Raw genomic sequence first — 24,568 nt, forward strand, 5'->3', positions numbered from 1 at the left:
GACAACAGCAACAACCAACACCAACGACAACAATGTCGCCCATTGTGCGGAACCCTAGCACCAGCAACAACAGCACCAGCAGTGGCAAAAAGGACATTTATCTGTGTGTCGTGTGTCTCTCGTATGTGTGTGTGCACCTGCAGGATGTGTGGGCGCTTTGGAGTGGCAATCAATAAATCCCAGAACCCAGCTCCTGTTGATATATGTATGCACAAGGCTATGCATAAATGTAGAATGTGCAACTCCTCCCCCACCCCACCTACAATCCTACTCCACCCACCTTTTACACTCACTCCCCCTCATTCTCATTTCGCTCTACATTACCATGCCCTTCCTTCGATGGTTAACTTTCTGTGTATGTGTGGGTTGATTGCTGACGTCCATGAAAACGAAACGAAAGCTGCAAATTTGCATGGCCAATAGCAACGGCAACAGCAGCAGCAGCAGCAACTAGTTGTTGTCATGGTAGCAACAGCAGCAGCAGCAGCAACAACCAGAAAGATGATGCTTACATGGTTCTGCGATATGAGCTGTGAATCGTCAGTGCATAAGCTCTTTCCAGGAGAGAGGACTCAACTGAACCGACCAAATCTATGGCGGAGCACAGAGGGGTACAGTTGTGTTCGCTTCACTTACTGTCCGTAACAGTTGTTGGCAGTTGTTTCTAAAACTCTGGCTATGAATATTTAAAAAACTATGTTCTCGGCTTGTTTGACATACATTTTGTACCAAACATTTGACACATTAGACAGATTTATGGCTCAAATTTATGGAATATATCTAGGATATTGGCAAATAAATTGCATATCAAACTCAGCTATTACCTTTTGGTTTAAAACCACAAAATAATATGCTTCATCTTGCAGATTTGTAGGTAAATTAATTGATTTCAAAATTCAAATGGAAATCTCTATGTAACCTTGTTTTACTGACATTGCCAAAATATTTGTGTGTCTGCAATAAAATTCATCAGGGAAATTTTATGTATTTGTTGGTATTTACCAATTATTTGTAAATGTTTATACATATTTATGTTGTGTTGGGTCAGTTTGCCCATAAATAAAGTTACAAATAACGAAGTTTGATGATTATTGCATATTATTTTTATGAATATTGACTATGAAAGTAAAGGAAAGTAACTATGATAGACGATCGATTATTGTAATCTTTTTTCATCTAAAATTTATTAGATGGACTTGGATATGAAATGCTGTGATTTAAATGGACAGTTTCAGCCAATTTCTAAATGAAATCATCTTTAACGATTCAAATTTATGATTCATTTCATCGTTTCGTAGTATTTTATTTAAAGTTCCCTTTTTTCTGACAAAATAGTCCCTTAGGACTATCAGTAGGAAGCTCGTTTATGACTGTTTTAACCTGAAAGAGGATTAGAAAAATTATACGTAGACGATCAAAAGTTTTATGAAATACTGAATTCTGACATTCCACACAGAATTTTGTCGAAGAAAGTCCATGAAGTCCCTCTTACCTAAAAGTAAAACTCTTCTCAATTGAATTTTATTAACTTTAAACTTCATAAAATAGGGAAGGGTCTCTAAATACACAGGCCGACATGACTTTTGGTTACGTTAACTTGAGAGGTATTTTTAAGTTAAGAATCTTAACTAATTCGGATACGCTGATTCTGACTGCATACTCGGTTTTTGCCCATCGCATCCAGATTTTGTAAAATCATGGGATCTGGGATTTGAAAATAGGCACCCTAAAGTATACTATAGAAAGTTAAAAATTGTTTTTTTGCATTTTTAACAGATTTTAGAATTATCTGTTTACTAATAAACAATTTTTTAGATGCAAAAGATTCCAATAATTCTTTAGAATTAAAAAGATGCAAGTTCTTCGAATCCCTATAGCATACTTTTTGGTTCAAATTTTACTCATTTTGGAAACATATTCAAAGTGTGTTATGTGTTATAACAAAGAAACGCCTAATTGATAATTTGTAAATTGCTTTTAAATCATACCTAATATACTAATAGGTTAAAATAATAATGGTTTTAGTATAACAATTTGTTTATTTTATACTATAAAATATTGCAAATGGGATAATTTTGATTAATTCCAACGCTTTTTTGTCGAAATCCTGACCTGATGGACAAAAAAAAGTACCGGGCCGTTATCAGCACTCCTCAATTTAATATAAGACTATTACTATTAATACCTATTGAACTTAAAAACCTTTTTTATGACCTGAAAAAAGTCGGCCTTTGATATCATTCTCTTTGTTCTAACTTTGAACGCGAATACATTCAAAAGCCCAAACGAGTCATTGGGTTATTGATAGGTCGGACAACTCACTTTACTCATTTGAACGAGTTTATAGAACAAAATGTTTGAAATTCAAAAACGAATACATAACAGTTCAAGAACAAAGTATTTGAGATTCGAAAATGAAAAGAAATGCGACTTGAATTTGTGAGTTTTGAGTCAATGGCTTGTGCTTGGAAATCACTGAATAGTCTTCGGTTTTTTATATATGTATGTGCAAGTGATTTAGTATTGTTCATTTTGAAAACTTAACTTTACAGCTATACATTACAAAATGTTTGGTACATGTATTTGGTTTTCTTCCCTATTTGAAAATTCATCAATTGGATGATTATTCTCTCTTGTGGGAGATAGACATGGCAATTAACAGTTTGGCAATTGATTTGGCCCTTTTGCCTGTTGCACACTTACGTTTGCCCATGATAATTTGATTTTAACAACTGTAACTCATTTACGGCGATGTTTGGGTCAGTTTCCGGCCAAAAATTGGCTACTGCACAGAGGTCACAGGTAACGCACATGTATACAAAGTCCATGTTGGCCAATTACGTGGGTAAACTAGTTTAAAACATATTTGCATCTCGTTGTCCACAGAGTGAAAGTCATAGCCAAAGAGGATGAGGATGAGGGAGAAAGGTTGGTACAGAGAGAGAGAAAGAGAAAGAGTATATACATATGCAACTCATGAGGGAATTGCGGCTGACTTTGCTGCAACATGTGTTGCTGGTGCGTGTCAAAGTTTTAATTAAACTTCTAAATGTTTTCCCCCCTCCGCCCTATAAAGAACCGCAACACAGAACACAACAGAACAACTGTGAGAAAATGAGAAAAACATGCAAAAAGTTAAGGGAATTAATCCCCGCCATCGTCATGGAAGAACTCCCGATTTACCCAGAGACCCACTTTAAGTTAAAGCACTTACCAACATTGCCCTCCGCTTCAGCAAAATCTCCATGAGTGGACAGAAAGATAACTAGCAGAAGGAAACCAATTGGAAGAAATTTGGATGGTTCTTTTAGGACATTCAGAGCTGGACATAGCAGAAAAGATCCAGAAGCAGTTCCAATTCTTATGCGTGGTCGCTTTGATGACTGATCAGGCCAAATTTGGCACTGCTTTGGGTGCTTTGATTCTGAGGACTGTTTCGTAGCTCGTCGACGATGCAGTTGCCGATCTTCACTTATTGCGTATGGATGTTGTACCTGTTGTGATTGTTGTTGATGCACATTGCTTGCCATGATAACCGGCCCACCTGGAAGATAGAAGATGAAAGAAAATTGAAAATTGATTTACAAATTACAAATTCGACTCAAGAAATAGAGTAGGGGGTGGGGGGATACGGAGAAGGTGGAGCCATTTGTTAAGTTTCCATTGTTGTTAGCGGAAATTAGCAATGTAAGCACCAGAGCTTGCCACGCCCCAATTCCCATTTTTAAGGGCTGGGAAATTGCATTTTATTGTGTCTGACAACAACAGCAGCAACTTTGCGCTTTTCCGGCATTTTCCATATTTCAAATATTTTCACCACAAAAGAGGCGAAACGTGGTATCAGGGTGGGGCTCAGGATGCAGGACGCAGGACCCAGAACCTTTGTTTATGCGCATTTGTCGCGCTGCAGTTCGCAGCTTCCTGTTTCTGTTTTTTGCTGTTCAGCTATTGTTTGCCGCCTATTCGCACTTTTCCCCCTCACCTACTTGAAGGATATTCCTCTCTTTCTTGTGTATATGTATGTATATGTATTTATGTATATAAATGTCGGGTACTGGTATATATGGTAATAAATGTCAAGCTCCATTTTGCCAAGCCGCCCCCGAAAAGAAATGTGCAAAGGAAATTGATTTTCTTTGACGCTTGAACGGCTGTGACTCTTGGCTGCAGGTATGTATCAGACATTGTCAGAGCCAAGGGAACAGGCAATGGAGTTTGTCTGGATCGTTTCCCGATAAGCGTATTAAACTTGACATGTTTTTTATCCATTCTTTCTTTGGGTGTGTCAAGGCTGATTTATGTACACTCACACACACAGCGAGTAGGCGGAGAAGCCTTCACAAAAATAACTTAGATTAACTTTTAGTAGAACAAAACAAAATGTCAAATAAATAACAAAACTAAACCAAAGAGTAAATGGAATTTCTCAATTTCGCTTGAAAAATAATAATATTAAAAAAACAAATATGTTTAAATTTCTTAAAGGATATTCGGAAATTGCGCTCAACCAATAGTGCCACCCATAAAGTTAGTTGATGGGCTGCACTTTTGTTCAGTGTTGTAAGTCGATGATAAAAGAATGAATCGAAAGACAGTTAGTCAAGTCTATTATACACGAAGTCTCTATGGGAGAAGAATGAACAAAAATTTTGGTAAATATTTACTATAGCTACTCGGGCCCAAAACGCGCTTAAACTACATAAATTCGGTATCAAACGAAAGAGAAAAATTCCACGAGCACGACCTCAGGTGCGCCTTGGCGATTTATTATGTAGTTTTTGTGCAATTAACAAAAAAAAAATCATGTTTTTAGCGGGATTATTGCTAAAAGTTGCTTTTTCCGGCTAAAAGAAGCTGTCAAATTTTGAGATAGTGTTGCCAGATGCCAAATGTCGGATACTCGAATACGCGCGCTTTTTGAAACTTTTGTTCGCACTATACTCAACAATCGAAAATATTGTTGAGTTTACATTATTTCTTGATTTTAGAGAACAAATATAGTTCAGAATACAATATTCGGCTACCAGAGCAGCGGAATATTCCTTAATTTTATAATTTAGAGTAAAATATTTAGCTGCCAGAGCGGTCAAACAACGCGCCAAATAAAAAATAGCATTTGCCAAAACTGAAATCTAGCTTTAGCCGACTTTTTCACTTTTCAACACTGAAATCTCGAGTAGCTTAAGTAAATATTTACCAAAATTTTAGTTAACATTTTACGAATATCTCATTTATAATTCCGTTTTATATAATTTATATACTTGGCTTTTGGAATATAGAGCATGAACTGCATTTATGTTCAGTGTTGTAAAGCGATACTTAGAACATTAATAAGCTGCTGATAAAGCCCGATTGCCACTGGCTACCATCAACCTTCATCTCTTTGGGGGATGGTGCATAAGGTGCCGAAATTTTACCATCCGTTTTACCATCCAAAGCACCAAGCATTACCCAGAGATGACGCGAGTGGGAATCGGGCCTAAGGAATCATTAGCTTGTTAAGCTTTGACTATAGAATTAGCACCAAACATTTTCTTTTACCAACTAATCCGCCTTAGAATTCTAGCTTTGCTTATCTCATCTATAATGCCCTTTACTTTAACTTATATACTTTATTTAGGTTTGGTATTCGGTTAGCCACGTACTTAAATCGTCTATTCATTGCGTTATTCCTTGTTCGACTTTCTCAACTTTCCGTTCCATCACAAAATATGAATTCAATCATTTGGCATAAGTTGCATGATTAATGTGTAACAGATTCTCCATAGTCATCCCCATCATCTCCATCTCCATCTCCATCTACGTCTGTTCTGTTTTCCCATGGACTTTATTATTGGCCTGACATTGCCGATTGGTCCCAGCCTGCCGCCTTGATGTCTCCTTGGGCTTTCTACTCAATTCATTTTTCATACGGCCCAAGAAGAAGAGGAGGAGAGCAAAAACTAGCTACAAAACTAAACTAAGCTTCAATAAAACTTTGCTCCCGCCTCGACTTGGTCTGGCCTTCAGCCAAAGCGGATGACATCGCAGCCATATGGGGTCGGTATAATTAATCATAGGCAAAAGGAACGTGCATGGCCCAGAAAACCAAAGGAGCAAAGCCAAAGTGAAAGTTCTAACCTCTTGAGCTCTTTATAATATTAGAGCAAAATGCTGACACAACTAATATGTACATACCTACAGAAATTTATTGCTTGTAAAAGGGAATATTTGATTAAATGGCCACTAGAATTCAATTAAAATGTTATGACTAGACCGCAAAAGTCAAGAGACATGAAGAAAGAGAACGAATAATTGATGCAAGTTAATTTAGACTAAGAGAAAGGATAGCAGCAATTAGAAAGGACATCAGAGACTAGGGATTATTTATAAATTGCAATTCGCAAATGATTGTCGCTTGCTTCTGGAGACTTTCTCGGTCAACAAGTTGAACAATTATATCTGTTCAGCAATTAGGTCGCGGAAAATTTGTAATTAAGTTAACTGGAAGGCTTTTAACCAGACGTCTACATAGGACACATCACCCATTCTCATAAAGCTATATGTATGTACATACATATGTATGCTCAGACCGCAAAGTGCACTTGTCGCAAGCAATCTGCAATGGGAAACCACAGCCAATGGCAGTGCCAATGCCATCATCGTCATCACCACCGCCACCAGCACCGCCACCGCCGACAGCACCACCACAACCGCAGTAACCGCCTTTGCGCCGTTGCTCGTTTGTTTGTGCGGCATTCTCGGTTATAAGCCGCCCCCAACACCCCTCCCACAGTCACCTCACCCCTCGGTTTCATTGCTGCAATTAAAATTCAAGGAAATTATTTTCCCAAAAATACATTTGTTGCTATTCCTGCTAACTATTCACCACAAACCCCACCACGAACAGTCTTTGACTCCTTGGCCACCAATTTGTTTGTCATCCATTCTATGCTTGGATTTTCATTTTCCATCTGCACTTGCCAAAAATGCAGCGCCAACAATTCATCACGCTTTGTCCATGGCTTCTCCTTCTCAATTCCATCAATTTCCATCGAATTCGTCCTGCATAACTTACATCGTGCATTACGCGAAAATTTCCATAGCCTTTCTGCAATTGTCGGTGGCAAGTTTAAATTCAATTAGAACTGCGGCAAAAAACTTATTTCACTCCATTCCATTTCTTCGATTCTTTTCTTATGCGGATTCTAACTTTTGCATATAAATTAGCATGCAATGCGAAAAGTGTTACAGCTAACTTGCGTAAATTTTTGAAATGAATCGATCATTGCTAAGAAAAGTTAGGAATATTTAAAGCCAGAAATGAAATCTACAAGCGTAACTACATATAAGGTTAAAGAATTACTTATATGTAAGTATGTAAGTACTGTTAGACAAGTATGTAATTACTTTTACTAGGGAAATGTAGCCAGTCACTTATCGGATTGGAAAATAAGTACTGGATGAAACATTTAGGCTTAGAAATTTTAGAAATTCAACCATTGACCGAAAAAGTTATTTTTATAGTTATTTCTATAATTAATTTGATTTTAATATAATGAATATTAAATTTATTCATTAAGTAAATGAGATTCCAAACAAAATCGGTGCAGTTTTAAAGGCATTTCTTTAAATTGTTAGTTTGTTGAATTAAGAAAAGGGGAGATGAAAACTTTTTTAGCATGAAACTTCCTTTTAAACCTTTAACAACTAATAATTTTTCCTTGCAGAATGAAAAACCTTAACAACATAAATATTTAAGTTATACACAAGACGAAAATTATTTAACCGTTATTTATGATCTCACAAAAATTGAAATGTCGCAATCACAAAACAGTGTCACCATCTGCATCAGAGTACGAAATATGGTCACACTTAACTGTAGAGCCACATGTAACAACTTTTCAGCACTGTAACAAGAAACTTGCATTAACGAAAACACTTACCAACACTGAACAGGTTTTTTCCATTTCATGTGACAGGAAGCACATTTCTGATAATTTTCGTCAAAGAATTGCCAACTTTTCAGTAGTTTATAAAATTTTCTACAAATTGGAATAATTAAAATGGGCAAGAAGCAAAAACAGAAGAAAGCCACGGAACCATCGAAGCAGTCAGGAGCAGGTGGTGATATCAAAAAGGATAACAAAATCCAGTCAAAAGCCCCCCCAGGTTTTACACAAAGTGTGAAAATTTTCAGCCAGCAATCGATAGAGATAACTAAAAATTCTGCACTTATTCAGGTTCCAGCATTAACCACTCGTCGGACACTGAGGACATGCCTGAACTGGACGATGTGTCGGAGCAGAACAATGACGAACCGTCGATTCCAATCAGCGAGCAGCTGGCTAGCCTTGGTGCCAGGCAATCCCGTGGGGAGAAGAAGGCACGCCGCCTCCTGATGAAACTGGATCTGAAGCCGATAGAGGATGTGGCACGTGTCACTATGCTCAAGAGCAAGAACATTTTGCTGAGCATGGACCGTCCGGAAGTGTACAAGTGTGCTCACACGGACACTGTGATATGTTTTGGCGAAATCCGTATCGAGGAAATCTCAAATTCAGCAGCTGCCCAGGCAACCGATCAGCTCGCTCGTATAGATCCAAAACTATTGCAGGATATCAATCTAAGTGATCCATTCGGAAATGTGCAACCAGTCGATGACGATGAGGACGATGACGATGACGATGCCGATGCCACAGGGATCGATGAGAAGGACATTGAGTTGGTCCAAATGCAGTCAGCCTGTTCGCGCCAGAAGGCCATCAAAGCACTGGCAAAGAACAACAATGATGTTGTCAATGCCATAATGGCCCTGACTGTTGGTTAAAAGCGGCAGGAGACACTCACGCACACACACACACACACGCACAAAGAGAACTTCGCATCAGTCAATAAATGAATTCAATTAAGTTTCGATTCGAGGTAAATGCATTTTGTTTCTATTTTCTCTTAAGTGCTTTTGTGGTTACAGTTTCACACACAGTCGCTTTATCTCAGATTTTCCATTGTGCGAAACTTTTTGCTGCACTTTTTTTTTGTTTATATTTCCCTGAAATGGTGCTCTAGTTTTTACTTCTAGTGGAAAGCATTCATTCAATTAAAATGGCTTTTGTGAAAAGATCTCTTTTGACATCCTGTCTAGGTAGCGATGCTGATGCGGATGATGATGATGATGACGCTGGAGGTCTTAGCCAAGATTTTTGAGACAGAGAAAAAGTTAAGCCACTTAATAAATGGCTTGGCTCTAGCTTTCAGCATAATTTTATTTAATTTTCTGCTGTCGTCAGCAGCCATAAAAAAAGGCTTTATTTTAGCATCTTTCGCAATGGCTGGGCACGTGCTAAACTAAAGAACAGAACAGGAGGGAAAAAAATATAACGAAACCCCCTTTATAAAAAGAAATGTAGAAGAAAATTAAACCGAAAAGTGAAAACTTTATATTCCATTTTTGCCTGGAAAATTCGCTCGTGTCAGAAGGAAAAAAAAACTTTTACAGCCAGAGGAAGCATCAGAGCAACAGAACTTTAGCCGGAAATTGATTAACTTGGCCAAACACACACACACACTTACACACAGCTGTTTTAAGCCAAAGTCAATGAGATACGTTAGGAAACGGTTTTGAAATACAAATCAGTTGACAGACAGGTAAACAGCATCTGGCAAGCATATTTATCTCAAATGATTTGGAACGGTTAAGCTCCATCACCTTCACTTCCAGCTCCTCAACACCAAGGACCAAGAAGCAAAGTCCTTGGTGCTTCAACCAACTAACTAACGAGCTGCCAGTTGGCCCAGTGGCCAAAAAACTGTTGTAATTTTCAAAGCCAACAAGATACTCTCCAGAGCACAGCAACAAAATTTGAAGTTTTTTTCCGCATTCCTTTTTATGCGCAAGGTGTACCCTTTCCAAATTAGTTTAAAGTTTTAGCTAAGTCCTGGCATTTGTGAGATTACTTAAATGCCTTTCAAGCAGAAATTATTCTCAGATTAGCTTCAACTATAAACTGTATAGCAACTGTTAGTATAAACTTTGTAAATTTAGCATAGATCAGTGGGTCATATTCTCTAGACCATCTAAAAACCTCAAGGGGAAAATTTACCCCTTAACGTATGTTTAGTTTTATAAGCTTTAAGAAACTTGTATCATATGTGGCTAAAACATGGTCCTCATTGAAAACTTTTATGGACAATATGACATTTAAGGTCTCTCTCTAACCGTTGATTAACATCTTTTACCGCCTATTGCATACTTTAGGTGGTCAAATTTACTTCAATTCACATTTCTAGATATAGCTTTAGAGTATCTAGTTTGTTAGATTGTAAAGATCTGTTTGAAATAGACTATCAAAATGAGTCTTTCTCGACGATTAAGAAATAGATTATGTTGTAATAATTTGGATTAACCCGAAATTAGTCATAGTTTTAGTTAAAAACATTTAAGCCACATCCTTTTTTGTCGTTTATTATTAAAGGATAAGAGATGAAATAAGAGTTAAGCTGTTATTTCGAGTAACTTTTAAAAGGACTTGAGTAATTTTTCCACTTAGTTTTGTACTTAATTTTAGAGTTGTTCATATCAAGTGAAATTATAATCTCTTCTTCTTTTTCTGTTTTGGTTTTGTTGAAAAGGCTTAGGGTATTACCATTTTTGGCCTTTCATCGCATAGTTTCACTTTGCACATTTTCTTTGGTCTTAACCTCAAGGTTTATAAAGTTTTCATTCTTTGGTGCTTTTCCTTTTTTTTTTCCTTTGCTGTGCAAATGTTTGGCCTACTACTTACAAGATAGAGAGAAAGAGAGAGTGAGTTTTTTGGGTTTGAGTTTTTCATTTGGGGTTGCGTTTTGGGGCTGAGTTTGGTGCTGAGTTCTGGGCTTGGGTTAGCGGTTTTTATGCATGACTCCGTGGGTGGTCTACCCTGCTGTTGCTTTCAAGTTGATTTTTGGGTTTTACTTTTTATTTTTCGTATTTTTGTCTTATTTTTTTATTTTTGTTCTTGTTGTTGTGCATTTTTCTTGACCAAAATCTTTCAAGATTTTCCATTTCAGATGCTGCTGTCCTTTTGCCTGTTTGCCACTGTCTGTCTGTGTGCGCTTAAGCATAAAACCTGTGCGATTCGGCTTAACCTCAGAAATGAATCCCTCAAAATGTAGAAAGGGAATAGGATCTGGGGAGTTTCTTTTGGTTCAGTGGAATTCAGTTCAGTCAGTTCATCACATTAAATCGCCCAGGATATACGCACATATGTGCATACATGGGGATATATGGAGTCCTGAGCTAATCATGACGCCAATGATGATGTGCCAGATCCAACTGATGGGAGAAGGGGACAAAACTCGCGTTTGGACCAATTTGAAAGGTCGGAAAAGATGCCACTTGGATGTGGTCTGAAGTGTTGGCAAGCTTTTCGCCATTTGATTTGATGCCTCTTGCTTTGTGTGTGTGTGTGTGTGTGAAAAGAAGAAGCTTCGTCGGCGGTCGTCAGTTTTTGTTTGCCCCCATTGGCAGGTGTTGGCTTGCACTTTAGAGCTCTTCAGGGTTCTATTATTGTGAATATCGACAGACTGACAGAACGACAGTCCAACAGACACACAAGCAGATAGACTGAGCCAGTAAGAAATGCCTAAACGGGCGTTGAGTGGCAGAATGGAAATGGATTTCGTTTTGGATGGGTTTTTGTCAGGTGATTTAAGGTCTCGGCAGGCTCAAATTTCCTGGTTGCCTTTGTGTAATTGATGCACAACATGGGTATTCTTAGCCAAGGTTTGGTTAAAGGCTAACAAATTGCTTTTATCTTGCTTTTGCTCTCTGTTCCTTTCTCTCTCTCTCTCTCTCTCTCTCTCTCTCTCTCTCTCCTTTTCTCGTTTCACCATATAATTCATAATTCTTTTTCTATTTCTGGCTTTCTTTTTTTTTTTTTTGATTTTGTTGTTGATTTTCTTCTTTTATTTTTGTCGTACTCAGCTCAGCATGAAAAAGGATTTCCGTTCACAAAATGAAAAGCAATTAGATAAGCATGCCAGCAGCTGGAGATGCGGCAATTGAAAATGAAAGTGGAAAATGTCTGAACAATGGCGGAAAGCAAAACGGATGGGTGAGCTTCCAGCTGTTTATCAATTGGTCAGCATAAGATTACAATTTTTGTTTTGTGTCATTTTTACTTTAAACAAACTTTTTAAACCTTTTCACAAGAGCAAAAGGCCAAGAACAATATTTGTGTAAATATTGTATATGAAAATGAAATTCATAGTATGAAAGTCAAGAAAACATAGTGAAAATATTTATCGTAGGATCCTATATAAAGCACTGTCAGTTTCGGAGTACCAAAAATAAGGGAAATTCTAAAAGATCAAATATATTACGTATTTACATAATAATATATTGGAAATCCGACGATAACCATAACAAGGTGAACAAGCTCATTCTTTAAAAATATATAGGCATCTAAAAATGCAATTAAGAAACTTTCCCGGTGTAAACAATAAAAATATTGGTGATTTTTAAGTATTGTTATTTTTAGGAGATAGTGAGTCGAATATTTTGTAACTTTTACCACTTATTAGGCTTACATTTCAATCAAGTCTATTACAAAATTTAGGGATTTCTCTAAAAATTGAAAAATTCTCAATAAAACAAAATCAAAGTGGGTCATTTATAGCATGATACAACTTCATGATCCATAATAAAGAGAAACTGTAAAAATTTCTCCGATTTACGATTTAGTTTAAAAGACTGTGTCCCAAAGTCTGAATTTGAAAATTCAGGTTGTTCACTGACATCCTAGATCAAATATATTGTCCTTAAACTGAAAACAGTCAGATAAGCTGATATATATATTTCTATTTAAATATTCTGTGTCTCCAAAAAAGTCAACTAGAATAGATAAATCTCTTGATAACAATAATAACCAAAGATTGCATAAAACTGCTTTTACAATATTTTAACTAAATGTTAAAAATCGAACTGTTAACTATTATTTGTAGTTGTGGTTGACTTAAATGCCAATATCTGCTCACACCCTCTAAGCAAAGGACATCAAAATTGGCCATTTGCTTTGTTATATTAACTTTATCTATTGAATTTTGAATGTAGCCTAAAATTTTTTATAGACGAGACAGATACAGGTACTGTACCTTGGTGATCAAAGTAATTTTCGTTTTCACGGCGAAGAGGTGGAGAGGTTAGAAGGTCAGGGCTGAAATTTTTCGTTGCGAATTTACAACACTAATTTATATGAAAGAACTACTTAAATCTTATGCGATAAAAAAGTAAGTTCAGGTCAGTACTAAAAAACAGCGAATAGAAGTTTAAAAAGTTTATTTCTTAAATTCAAAGAATGTTATCAAAGTTGATACTAAAAGTCGCTTTTTAGATGTTTATAAAAGTTAATCATATTTTGCAATATTTGCTCGGAAAAAAATAAATTTTCACTTTTTATGTTAGCAAAATACGTTTTATTCACTCTTTTCTTTGCAAAATTTATGTAATATTATTTAAATAATTACTTTGAAATCTATTATAATAACCAACAAGAAAACTGTATCCACTAAATAAATTAAAAGACCCTCCCGAGAATGATATTATATATTAAAATGATACATTATAAAATTGTTTAACTTTGACACTATTAATATAGAAAACAACTTACCTAATTCTTGTTTTTACAAAAAAATGTTGGGAATATGTCTAAAGATTTTTTCATTTAAGTCTGAACTATTTTCAAAAAAAAATTTACCATATTGAGGGCTAGACTGATTCCTACTAAAGCTAAAAAATTTACTAAGAGTTAATTTGATAAAAGATCTTTTATTTGTATGTGATGCAATAGGGATTTTTTTAAAATTTAACAATTTGTTTAGAAACGTCTAAATTTTTAATATCAAAAATTGAACAATTACTGAAACACAATGCAAAATAACTTCTCAAAGCTTTTAAATAAGAATTAATATTATTATTTAACTCAAGCTCACTTTAAAGTTTAAACGATTGATTTTAACTATTTTCAAATTTAAAAAAAAAACTTCTTGAAAACTGATGGATGTAAAACATATTTATAGTAGTCAGAATAGTTTATGGTTTAGTTTGTTAGAATTTTTAACTTCACTTTAGGCCACAGCTTTGGATTAAAATATTTTGAAAATCCTTTAGCTACTTTAAGGCTTAGCCTGTGTCCACAAATTGCTTTTCATTTAAGCCAAGCAAATTTTCATCAAGCGCCCCCAAAAAAGAATAGAAAAGAGAAAAGCTAAACAAACTGCATGAAAACCCGCTTACATGTTCTCCAACACTTTGGCAGGTTTACAGATTGTACTGTTGGCTCTGCTTTCGTCTACCAATTATACTATAAGCCAGCTTGCGAAGGGCTCTATGTCTTTTTTTCACTTTCCTTCTTTTTTTTTTAGGAAATTCACAAAAGCGCAAACTGCATGGAAATTGTGCACCGCATTATAAAAGGGGGGATGGGGGCAAAAAAAGCAGCTTATATTTTGCTGCTGATGTTGCCAAAAAGGTGCATGCAACGGGCAAAAGGTATTACTTTTGCAACATATAAACGAATTTTTATATACGGCAATCCGCTTTTTCCGTATATTCTTTCATTCGTTCTCAATCCATACTTTATGCATGCACGTAGGATACAATGTATATTTAAATTGTATATATATGTACATATGCAAGTCAAAGGACCAAGGCTCAATTACTTTCTCGCTCTGATAATACTGTTAATTGGCTCGTTGACAGTATGTACTGGGCGTAGGGCGGAGAGAGAGAGAAATGCATATCAGTTGGAAATTGTTTTTTCCGAGCAAAACAAATTGCGCAGCCAACAATTTCAATATGATGAAATTTTGCTTCTTATATATACATTTTTTATCTGCTCTGTTTATCTAGGTGACAGGAAATTGATACATAATGTAACTATATACCTTTTATTTTTGTCGGTGATAATATTTTCAACCTTCTCTGATTAATGTTCTACTAATGGGTTTTTCATCATTATTATGATTGTGATAAAAATAATTTGATTTAAATTATTGACTCACATGCAAATTTTATTTCACAATTTGTGTCAATACTGATGAAAATTGAAATTAATTGGCAGATTGTACGAATAAAATGTATAAATGGAATTCAATTTGCATTTTGATTGAATTTTTATGCAAATTCCAAAATTTGCATTGCCTACTTTCTGGCTGGCTGATCCTGTTTTTTTGTTCATTTTCTTCTTTTACTTCGTGTGTTTTGTGTAATTGGAAAAGTAATTGCAATAGTTTCATTTTACGAGCATTGAGCCAAAGGTTGGAGAGGTAGTTCTTTCTTTCTTTTATTTGATGGCCACTTACCGCATGTTGGCATCCAAAAATGTTTGCCATATGTTAGACTTAGTCTTTCGCTTATCAGCCAAAACAGTCGCACACAGAGGGCCTCCGCACACACAATCACACGCAGGGGAAACAGGACGGCAAGTCGTTGGAGCAGCACTCTGGTCCGATGGCTTCGATGAAGTAGCTGGCGCAGAACACTAAAAGGGAATTTTGTTCCCTACTCTGGCTGTTGTTGGTAGGTACTTGGCACTTTTCTTATTTAACCGCTCAACACTCCTCAGTGGGCCAAGCAGCGTTCACTCCGCTGCGCTCACCAGGTTGAACTGAACTCACTGCCGGAGCCGTCGAGAGCATCAGGTAGCCCCCAAATAAAACGATACGAAACGAAAGCGAAACGAATCGTCTATTAGGAAACGAAGCTCAAGCCGAACCGCTTTCCAATAGATTTCCAATGCCATTTCTTGGCCTGGGGAAATGTTGAAGGGAAAGCGAGCTTTGACAAAAGCTTTCACATTCTGCTGTTGCTTCACTTCTCCTGTTGCGTCGACAGAGAGACGCCCACACACACCGAAAGCTTTTGGTTTTGACACTCTGCCAAGCTTTTATCGCCCAGAGCCTTCCTTTTTGTGCGACACCCACGCACACTCAGCGTGTGTGTGTGTGTGTGTGTGTGTGTGAGTGCCTAGCTGAGGAGGTTCTTTGGGTGGGCAGACTTCGCGAAGCTTCCTTCTCCCCCACAGAAGACCCAGCCCTGCGGTTCCAAAAATAGCAACAGCAGCACGAATATTCACATTTGGCCGTGTCCTTGCCCATACATATATCCTTACAATGTATTTTGACTAAAGTTTCACTTAAATGCTTTTCGCAGTGAGTTTTTAAGCTGACCCACCGCAATCGGACTTGTTTGTTTGTTAAGTATTTTTCTCACTCTCACTTCGGCAGGACCCCACCCCACCCCTCCCCCATCCATCCATCTCCTTCTTCCTGGCACCTCTTGGTAGGCACTACCTTGCCAGAACCAGCTATTTATAGCGAATCGCCGAGGCAAAGTTGTAGCCTCCCCATTGATTTTTATTCTCTTCATTCGGCAACGCAGCCTGACGCAGCTCCTTTTTGTGAATGAACTCGGCACAAACACACACACACACATACGTACATTAGAATTTTTTGTTGAATATGAGAGACTGCTGCACTCCCACTTAAATTGTTAAGGAGTGGGGCAAGGTGGCTGGGGAGGCGGTGGTTGCGGCTGGTGGGTGTTCCTTTTGGTAACCCTAATAAGCGTCTTTTCAATGTCACTACGCCTGCAATCTCATTAAGTAAATGGATTGTCGTCGACGATGTCGTTGTCGAGGTTTCGTGATAGAGACATTTTCGCATATGACGCCATTGTATCCAGCAGGAGAATCATTGGCTAAGGTCCTCATGATGTCACAATGTGTAGATGAGTGTGTCTCTGTATGAGTGTATGTGTGAGTACGCGATTCTCTGTTTATGCCTTTGTGTCTCTATATATATGTCGGAGACGTGCTCTAGCTTACAGAATTATGATTAATATTGGCTCATTTTAAAATTAATTGCATTGCCGTTGCCGTTGCCATTGCCATAGCCATTCCTACGAAATTCTCATTAATAATGGCGTCCTTAATTGATGAAGGCAGATTTTTCGTTTTACGGAATGTAAACGATTATGTAAGACAGGTAATCCAATTAAGAGCGAGTAATCTGAGAGTTACATATTGCATATTTATTCAGAAATTTGCGAAATATTATCATTAGGTAACATTTCCTTTGCCTCGTCCTTATCCATGAATACACAAGTTACATGAATCATTTCCCGGCGTGTTAACGTTTTCCCAGAATTTTAATGTATTTAAAGCATTTTGTAATCACATTGAACTCAATATCATGCGTTTATCTATCTTATCGAATCAACAACAACTTCGTCTTGCCATTGCTGATTTGCTATGACAATTTCACAAGTTATATTTATCCCATCTGATTGAAATTTAGGCTTTTTATACATTAACATTTAAATTTTCTTTCTTGGAAAAATCGGTAGAAATCCTCTGACAAACAAAAGACATTATAAGTTTTGATAAATCTAAGCTTATAAATTGTTTACAATATTCATAAACCGTTAAACTAAAACCTGAACACTTCTTTTAGAACAAAGCTATTGATACTATAACTACATTGTTATTATTAATAAAAATGTATATAAATTTAAAAAAAAAATTGCAGAGAAAAAACAATTGGAAAATACTCAACAATATGGAAGTTGGCCATTTTAGCCCTGCAGAAGGTATTAAAAATATTGCTCAGACATGACGAGCCCAAAAAGTATATACATATATATACCTACATATTTATTCTTAATCAGTATGAAAAGTTGACCTAAGACCTATTGGTATAAAACTATCCATAAGCATTGTGAGACAAAGAACGCCGACATCATTTAGAAGTGTACGAAAACTGGGGAAGGACTTGAAGTCCATTTATAAAATTAAGTATTGAATTAGTTTTTAATGCAAAGCATCATATTCCTAAATTTAATGAGGATAAAGAAATAAAACATATGTTATAGTTCTAAGTCTAGAAGTCAGAAGAGCTGCAGACTCTGCAATTCCGATCATATAAGAGGGTTTTGCTGGTTATGCCAAAGATCCATAATGGATAAAATTGTTATGCAATAAGCAATTGATCATTTCCATTTTGAGTACATTTCTTTTGAAATATCCTGCCGATAAAAACGGTCTTCTCATGCAAGCGAGGCTTATGAAATATATTTTAATTACATGGACAAGTTAAAGTTCTATAGTTCTAAAGATGTTTTCTCTGTTTTATCCTCAATTTACTTTCCTAGATTGGCAATTTACGTCAATTTACGTTCATAGATACACATACATAAGTATATGTACTTAAACCAAATCCCATAAATATGTTCGAATTATAGCTGAATTTGTAAGGCAACGTATTTGTCTGTATAAGCCACTTTTGAACCTTTAAATGCGTTTTCCTTAAAAACTTTTTTTCTTAAATTAGTTTAGGGCATAAGTGATTTACTGATACATATCTCGAATCAATCTTCTAGTTTTATTATCTTTTTATTTTTCTTTCAATTCCCATTTTTTTTTGAGGAGACTTCAGTAGACACCACGTCGAGTGTATTTCTTTAAAACAGTCTTTTTCTTTCTAGATAAAAAGAAAATTTGACCGATACATAACCCCAATTATCAATATTTAACAATTCTCCTTTCACCCCCATTTCATGATGAGGATAGATCGAAAATGGATCCTTGAAAAAATGTTAAAAAATTACTTTTGTTTTTGGGCTTTTAGAAGTACATTACATTGAGAGTTTTGTTGAAGTAATTTCTCATTTTCAGAACAGTCTCAGCATAAATACTCTACATCTTTGAATGCTTTGAGACATTTATCAGTGTCTGTTTCTTAAAACCGTTAAAAATTTATAACAAAGTGCATAGTAAACCCAGAAGCAGCACTTTAAATTTTTATAATGTCCGAGAAAAGCTTTTAAAGGGCTTGGCTTAGAGATAAATGATATTAGCCAAATTAAAATGGATTTGTTTGCTTTTCACAGTGTCTACCAATATTTTGACATTAACTTCTAGACTTTATATAGGCCATAAGAAAGAAATGTTTATTTATCTTCGCAGCGCTGAAGTAAAATGTCTCATAAGTTTTGGTTTTAATAGTCGGCTACTCCGACTACTCCGACTGTTCATTGTGGCCTTTACATAAGGAATATGTTTATGCATTTTTTATACGCCCATTTGTTGATGTTTACGCCAAAAAATATTTGCGTTTCATTTTTAGTGTTGGCTCCTGCCATCACCATCTTTCACTCCGTCCTTTCCTTCACTCAATGCCCGCAACTCTCAGCCAAGATGTGGCTTCCGGCTGTTTACGCAAGTCTTAATCAAATGGGCTTTTGTGTGACATTTATATACCCGTCTATATATAACTCAACTTGTAGGCCGGACCGGACGCATATCCTCTTTCAACAACAATAACAACAACAACATCAACAAAAACAATAATGTCAACAGCATTCAATCAAACGCAATGAAGTCAATAGGGTCGTCATTGTCATTGTCATCGCGAATGTCGTTCACATTGATGAATTGAGAAGTATGGAATTTTATATTGTAACGCAGGACGAAACAATTATAATCAAGTCACATGTTCAGCACCTGAGGGCAGGCACATCACGTTGCAATACCCGGAGTATAATCTACCCTAGTGAAATGGCAAAAGGTCAAAGAAAGCAAGTAGCAAAAGCTTACCCTATGAAAGACCAGATTAAATATAGATAGAAGTTGCAAAGGATAAAAAAATATATATATACAATAAGCAACAACTTGCAAGTTTTTATGTTCCCGTTGTGGTTGCTGTGGCTTCAATCTTGGGTCACGATATACTAAGTAAAGAACAAGGATTTCAGGTATACAATATGAAAATTACCATACAGAGTATATACAGGGTGGACAGTGTTCTTTTTTATTGACTGATGACTGAACTATATCGAAATTGGCATACCCTTCTAAATTGTATACATGAGAATAAAACAGCATTTTCTTTTTTTTCAGGTTCTAACTAAGCATTTTTCTCTTTCAAGTTTTATAGCTTAATATAAAACGTGAAAATTGTCGTCTTGACATTGGAAAATTTTTGTGCCAAAAGTCTTTGGCATTTCATATATGTATGTATATGAGAAATTCCACAACAATTTCTTCGCTCTGTGAATTTTAAGGAATGCTTTTAAATTAAAGACGTACTTCCATTTCATTTCTTTGTTATCAGCAGACAAATTTAGCTGACAATTTTTTGTTTAATTTAAGTCAAAGTCATAGGTTCATTTGATATCAAAATTTACTTAACTTTCTTTTGTCGTAGAAGAAAGAAGTCTTTGAAATATCATGAGTTAGTTAAAGAACTTAGAAAAGACATAAATATACATTTTCATTTATTCTTAAAGAAGAATAGAACAATTTGTGCCTTTTCGAACCTAGTAATTAGTCTGCAAACCGAGTCAGACAAGTCAATTAATTAACCTTTTTCCGAAATAATTGTTTGCTTCCACAAGGATGTGTATTAATAAGGATATATGATCAATATATGTACAATAGCTAGCCATAAAACTCACAGATATTTATGTTTGTGTAGCAAACTTTGGACTTAATTATTGATTGAAAAAGTAATCATTAAAGGTTTTCTATTTTTTTGTTTCCCGTTCGCATAATTAAATGCTAAGCATGTTTTTTCTTTAATGTAAAATTTGTACTTTGATTTCTTTTTAAACAACAAACCGCAAAGCCAAAGCCAAAACTCTAAAAAAAATTTGAGCGCCCGGCATGGAAGGAGACGTCACACAATATGATACTTAAATTTCTTTCGTTCGTGTGGGATGTGGCAAAGAAAAAATACCAAAATTTTATGGAAATTCGTTTAGGGGCTATGGTCCCGGGTACGTGCCTATTTAAACTCTGTTTAAAAAAAAGTCATTTTAACTTTGCGCCATCAAATATTTGATATGTATATATATATACACATGTAAATACATATGTATGTACATACTTAGGTAAAGGTGATGTCGTTCATTCTGCCAAGAACTTAACTCAATTTCGCGACGTATGTATATATACGAAAAGGTATCTCAAAGACCTTTCAATTGTTATTCGTGAGTTTTTATCACTAGGCTAAAAAACAAACAATTCGTGTTGTTTCTAGAACTTTCTTTCTTTCTTTGAACGCTTAGAGAACATATTCATTTCGACTTAAACACACAGGAATCAGGTATTCAAAAGATTGTTCCGTAATCAATAAACCTAACACATTTCTAACGTATATCAAAATGTACTGTTTGCATTCATTTACTTCCATTTACATGCTAAGAAAGGCAAATTTACTAAACTAGTTGCACGTGCCTTTAATTGAGGTTTGAGTTTTTAAAATATGCATAGCCTGCTTTTTGGGGCACCTGTTGCCAGTGAAACGAAAAAGGTCATCATATACAGAAATTGCTTAAACTCACAAAGACTAAAGCTCAACTAAAATTTATTGAATACACATACATATAAATTACGTATTGACTTACCTCAGTTTGACATTTATATTGTGGCTCATGTAGTTTTTTATATCATTTTCAGCACAAGCGAACGAAGACATGCAAATTGTTTAATAATTGTTGGTAACTGGAACAACACACATACATATATGTAGATGTAAATATTGTAACAATGTTATATTATGTACATATATTTGATTTAGATGGCAAATTTCTTGAAATTTGCATAAGAATATTCTTTGTTATATATATTGTATGTGTATTTATATATGTATAGAGGCGTGAAGAGGCAACAACTTGTTTTTGAGGCAAATAACGTCAGCAACTGACGACAGCAAAAGGCAGAAAAGAAGCCAAAAACCCGAGACCAAAACTCAAACTGAGCAAACAAGAGGCGGGCAGAGAGAGAGAGAGAGAGAGAGCTTGTGTGTGTGCGTGTGAGCTTATGAGAGCGCCGGTAATGTTACTTATGTGTGGGTGTGTGGGTGTTCCAGGTGTTCGCAGGCGCACGATGTGACGTTGCCGTCTAATTGCCGCTACGGCCTGTTAATATTGCCCACATATTTGTATTTGTATACTTTATATGCCTTAACAAAAGAGCCCAAAAAAAAAAAAAGAAACAAGAAGAAAGGTGGAAAAATTAAAGCACGCCCACTGAGCAAAAAATGTCCTGGCTATTTAACGACGCAATAAACGTGACACAGAGAGTCAGAGAGGGAGAGAAAGAGAGAGAGAGGAAGAGACAGAAAGACGCCTAATTAAATGGATGCTGTGGCCACACCATATGCTTGTTATTTTTCTCTAAAGCATACTTCTAGGCTGTCACTTTAAGTAAGCGCACAACTATACGTCACACAAGCACACATACACATGCACATACACCCACAGCACACAGCACACAGCGCACACACACATACACACAGTACTCAACTGTGTATTTGACTTTTGTATTTTAATGAAGTTCAGTGTCAAAAATTTTATTTTCTTTTAAAAAAAGCGTAAAAAACGAAAACGAAATCAAAAGCTTTGCTTGCCGTCGCCATATTTATGTAAATCGTTTCTAGTTGTTTCACACTCTTCAGGCATTTACACATACAACACAATATATAATATTAAAACGTTTAACACAGTGTAAAATTATCTTTACTTTGGTTTTTTTTTCTTCTAATCTTTTATCTAGTGTTAGATTATATATATGTATTTTTTTTTGTGTTGCTCGTTGCTCGCTGACTGGTGATTTCTTCTGTCTTCTAGTTCGCGTTTGACCGTCAGCCGAAGGACTGCCTGTCCTACTGAAATTGCCATTCGTTGGCATCAACATGCCAAGTGGTCTTCGGAGTTACACACACATACACACACACACACACAACCTACGAACGAACAAAAAGAATGAAAAAATTCCTACGCATTTTGCTCGGGGTTTGTGTTGGTAGGTTAGGCACATGAAAGCTTCGGCAAGCTTTCTCTTTGCTGTTGAAGTTTAAATGTCAATGCATATGCGGCTTACAGTAAAGGCCAGAAAAATGTTGCCAACATCGGGGTCACTATAAACAAATATATCCCCAAACAAAAATGTATAAACTTACATTATATTAAGATATCAGTGTTTAATTAAATGTGATTTAGTTTACAGACTTTACTTGGATTAAAGCTCCTTCTATGACAGCATCTAAACATCTTATGACACACATCGTGCCATCGGGTCCTGTGTGGCCCTTATGCTCACACCTTTGCAGCTTTTGTTGGTTCTAGATTTTGACGTAGGTTGACAGCTGTTTGCCTTTACGCACAAACTTTATTGTTATTGATTTTGCTCCGAATTCCGAATGGAAGTATTTCTCAGTCGTTTTTTTCTGTTGTTGTTCTTCTTGGTGGGCGCAACAGTTTGAAAGTCGCAGCTTTCACTTTCGTGGCCAGCAGGCAGCAGCATCCTTGCTTTACATATGTGTTAGTGTGCCATTTTGACGCCTGCGCCGAAGCACTTGGAAAGCTTTAGATACTCAGCAACAACAGCCTGTTGCAGGCCCGAGTCTCAAAAAGTAGGCGGCGCCCATTTTACACACACAGACACAGGCACACACACCTACCCAGACTATATTGAATCACAATGTTCTTGTTGAAGGGGCATTAAGTTCCAGGTAGTGATGATGGGTTTAACTACTGGCGCCAATGCGCTGGAAGTCCTAGACAATGACCATGCATGAACGGCAGCCACCAAGGCATCACATACTTGACATAGCTGAGTTAGGCATTGCACAAATTAATTTTTATTACACGATAAAGCGAGCTGCATGCTAATACCCCTTTAATGAGTTTTTCCTTTGAATGCTTTCATGGTCTTCATCCTCCTTTGTGTGCATTGTGGCTCTTGGGACAAAAGCCAAACGCTAAGCTCTAACTAAATGCTGAGCTTTAGACTTTGGCCTTTCAGCCATTTGCAATGACACAACTCAAATGGGTGCGGAGTAAACAGCGAGGGACTGGTAAATGGCTCTACAGGCATAGCAACAGGTTGCACAAAATGCTTAGTATACTTCTATGCGCAATAAGGATATGTAAATGAAATTTATCACCACTAAAAACCAATTTGTATGAATCAGAAATTTCATAAGAATTCACAAATAAATTGCTAAATGTTAAGTTTTTGCTAATAATTGTTAAATTTGAATAGAGACATTTTAGATATTTATTGTTTAAACTTAATAAAAATGGCAAACAATTCAGAAGAAGATTAAAGAAAGAAATGGTTGATGCCGAGATTTAAATCAAAGACTATATTTAGTTAATTTTAAACGAGAGAAATTATCTTCCAAAGATATGCAACTTGCTGGAAAAGTATTCGTTATTTGCAACAGATTTATAAATTTTTTTATTCCTTGTATTTAAAAATTGCAATGCTTGATTTGAGGATTTTATCAATATAATATTAAAAAACTTTTTTATATGTTTCAATTGCGAATTCACTGCTTAATGCATAAATTTGGGAACTAATTTCCCTGAATTTCCCTCCTAGATCCTAACAAAAACAAACAAAATCTAATAACAAAAACAGAAATCGTAACAAACGATTCTAACTACAAAGATAAGAAATTAAAAAAAATTCAAAAATAATGAATTATTTAACTCGATTTTCCTAAATTGAAATAAACTAATCTTCTATAAAACTATTTGTTT

The 24,568-nt window shown here is 36.0% G+C and overlaps 2 protein-coding genes across 3 annotated transcripts in view; one reads left to right on the forward strand and one right to left on the reverse strand.

The window, feature by feature from the left end:
• The window catches only part of LOC6644046, a 45,249-nt gene extending 23,751 nt beyond the window's left edge, over positions 1 to 21,498 (reverse strand). Inside the window, exons 1-2 of one of the 2 annotated variants that reach the window (XM_002066811.4) lie at positions 21,425 to 21,498; positions 3,215 to 3,544 (exon numbers count right to left, since the gene is read on the reverse strand). In XM_002066811.4, coding sequence (XP_002066847.2) covers positions 3,215 to 3,530 — 316 coding nt within the window. In that variant the 5' untranslated portion in view covers positions 3,531 to 3,544; positions 21,425 to 21,498. Of the gene's footprint in view, positions 1 to 3,214; positions 3,545 to 15,321; positions 15,615 to 21,424 lie in introns of those variants that run through there. The other variant, XM_015178004.3, reaches the window with a different exon arrangement.
• LOC124460329 (nascent polypeptide-associated complex subunit alpha) lies at positions 7,905 to 8,909 on the forward strand. Its single transcript, XM_047010885.1, has 2 exons — positions 7,905 to 8,163; positions 8,223 to 8,909. Exons 1-2 carry the CDS (start codon positions 8,046 to 8,048, stop codon positions 8,807 to 8,809), a joined length of 705 nt encoding a protein of 234 aa, XP_046866841.1. The 5' UTR covers positions 7,905 to 8,045; the 3' UTR covers positions 8,810 to 8,909.
• Positions 21,499 to 24,568: the final 3,070 nt, after the last annotated feature.

The sequence above is a fragment of the Drosophila willistoni genome (genome assembly GCF_018902025.1).
Source record: "Drosophila willistoni isolate 14030-0811.24 chromosome 2R unlocalized genomic scaffold, UCI_dwil_1.1 Seg167, whole genome shotgun sequence".
Taxonomy (NCBI): Eukaryota; Metazoa; Arthropoda; class Insecta; order Diptera; family Drosophilidae; genus Drosophila; species Drosophila willistoni.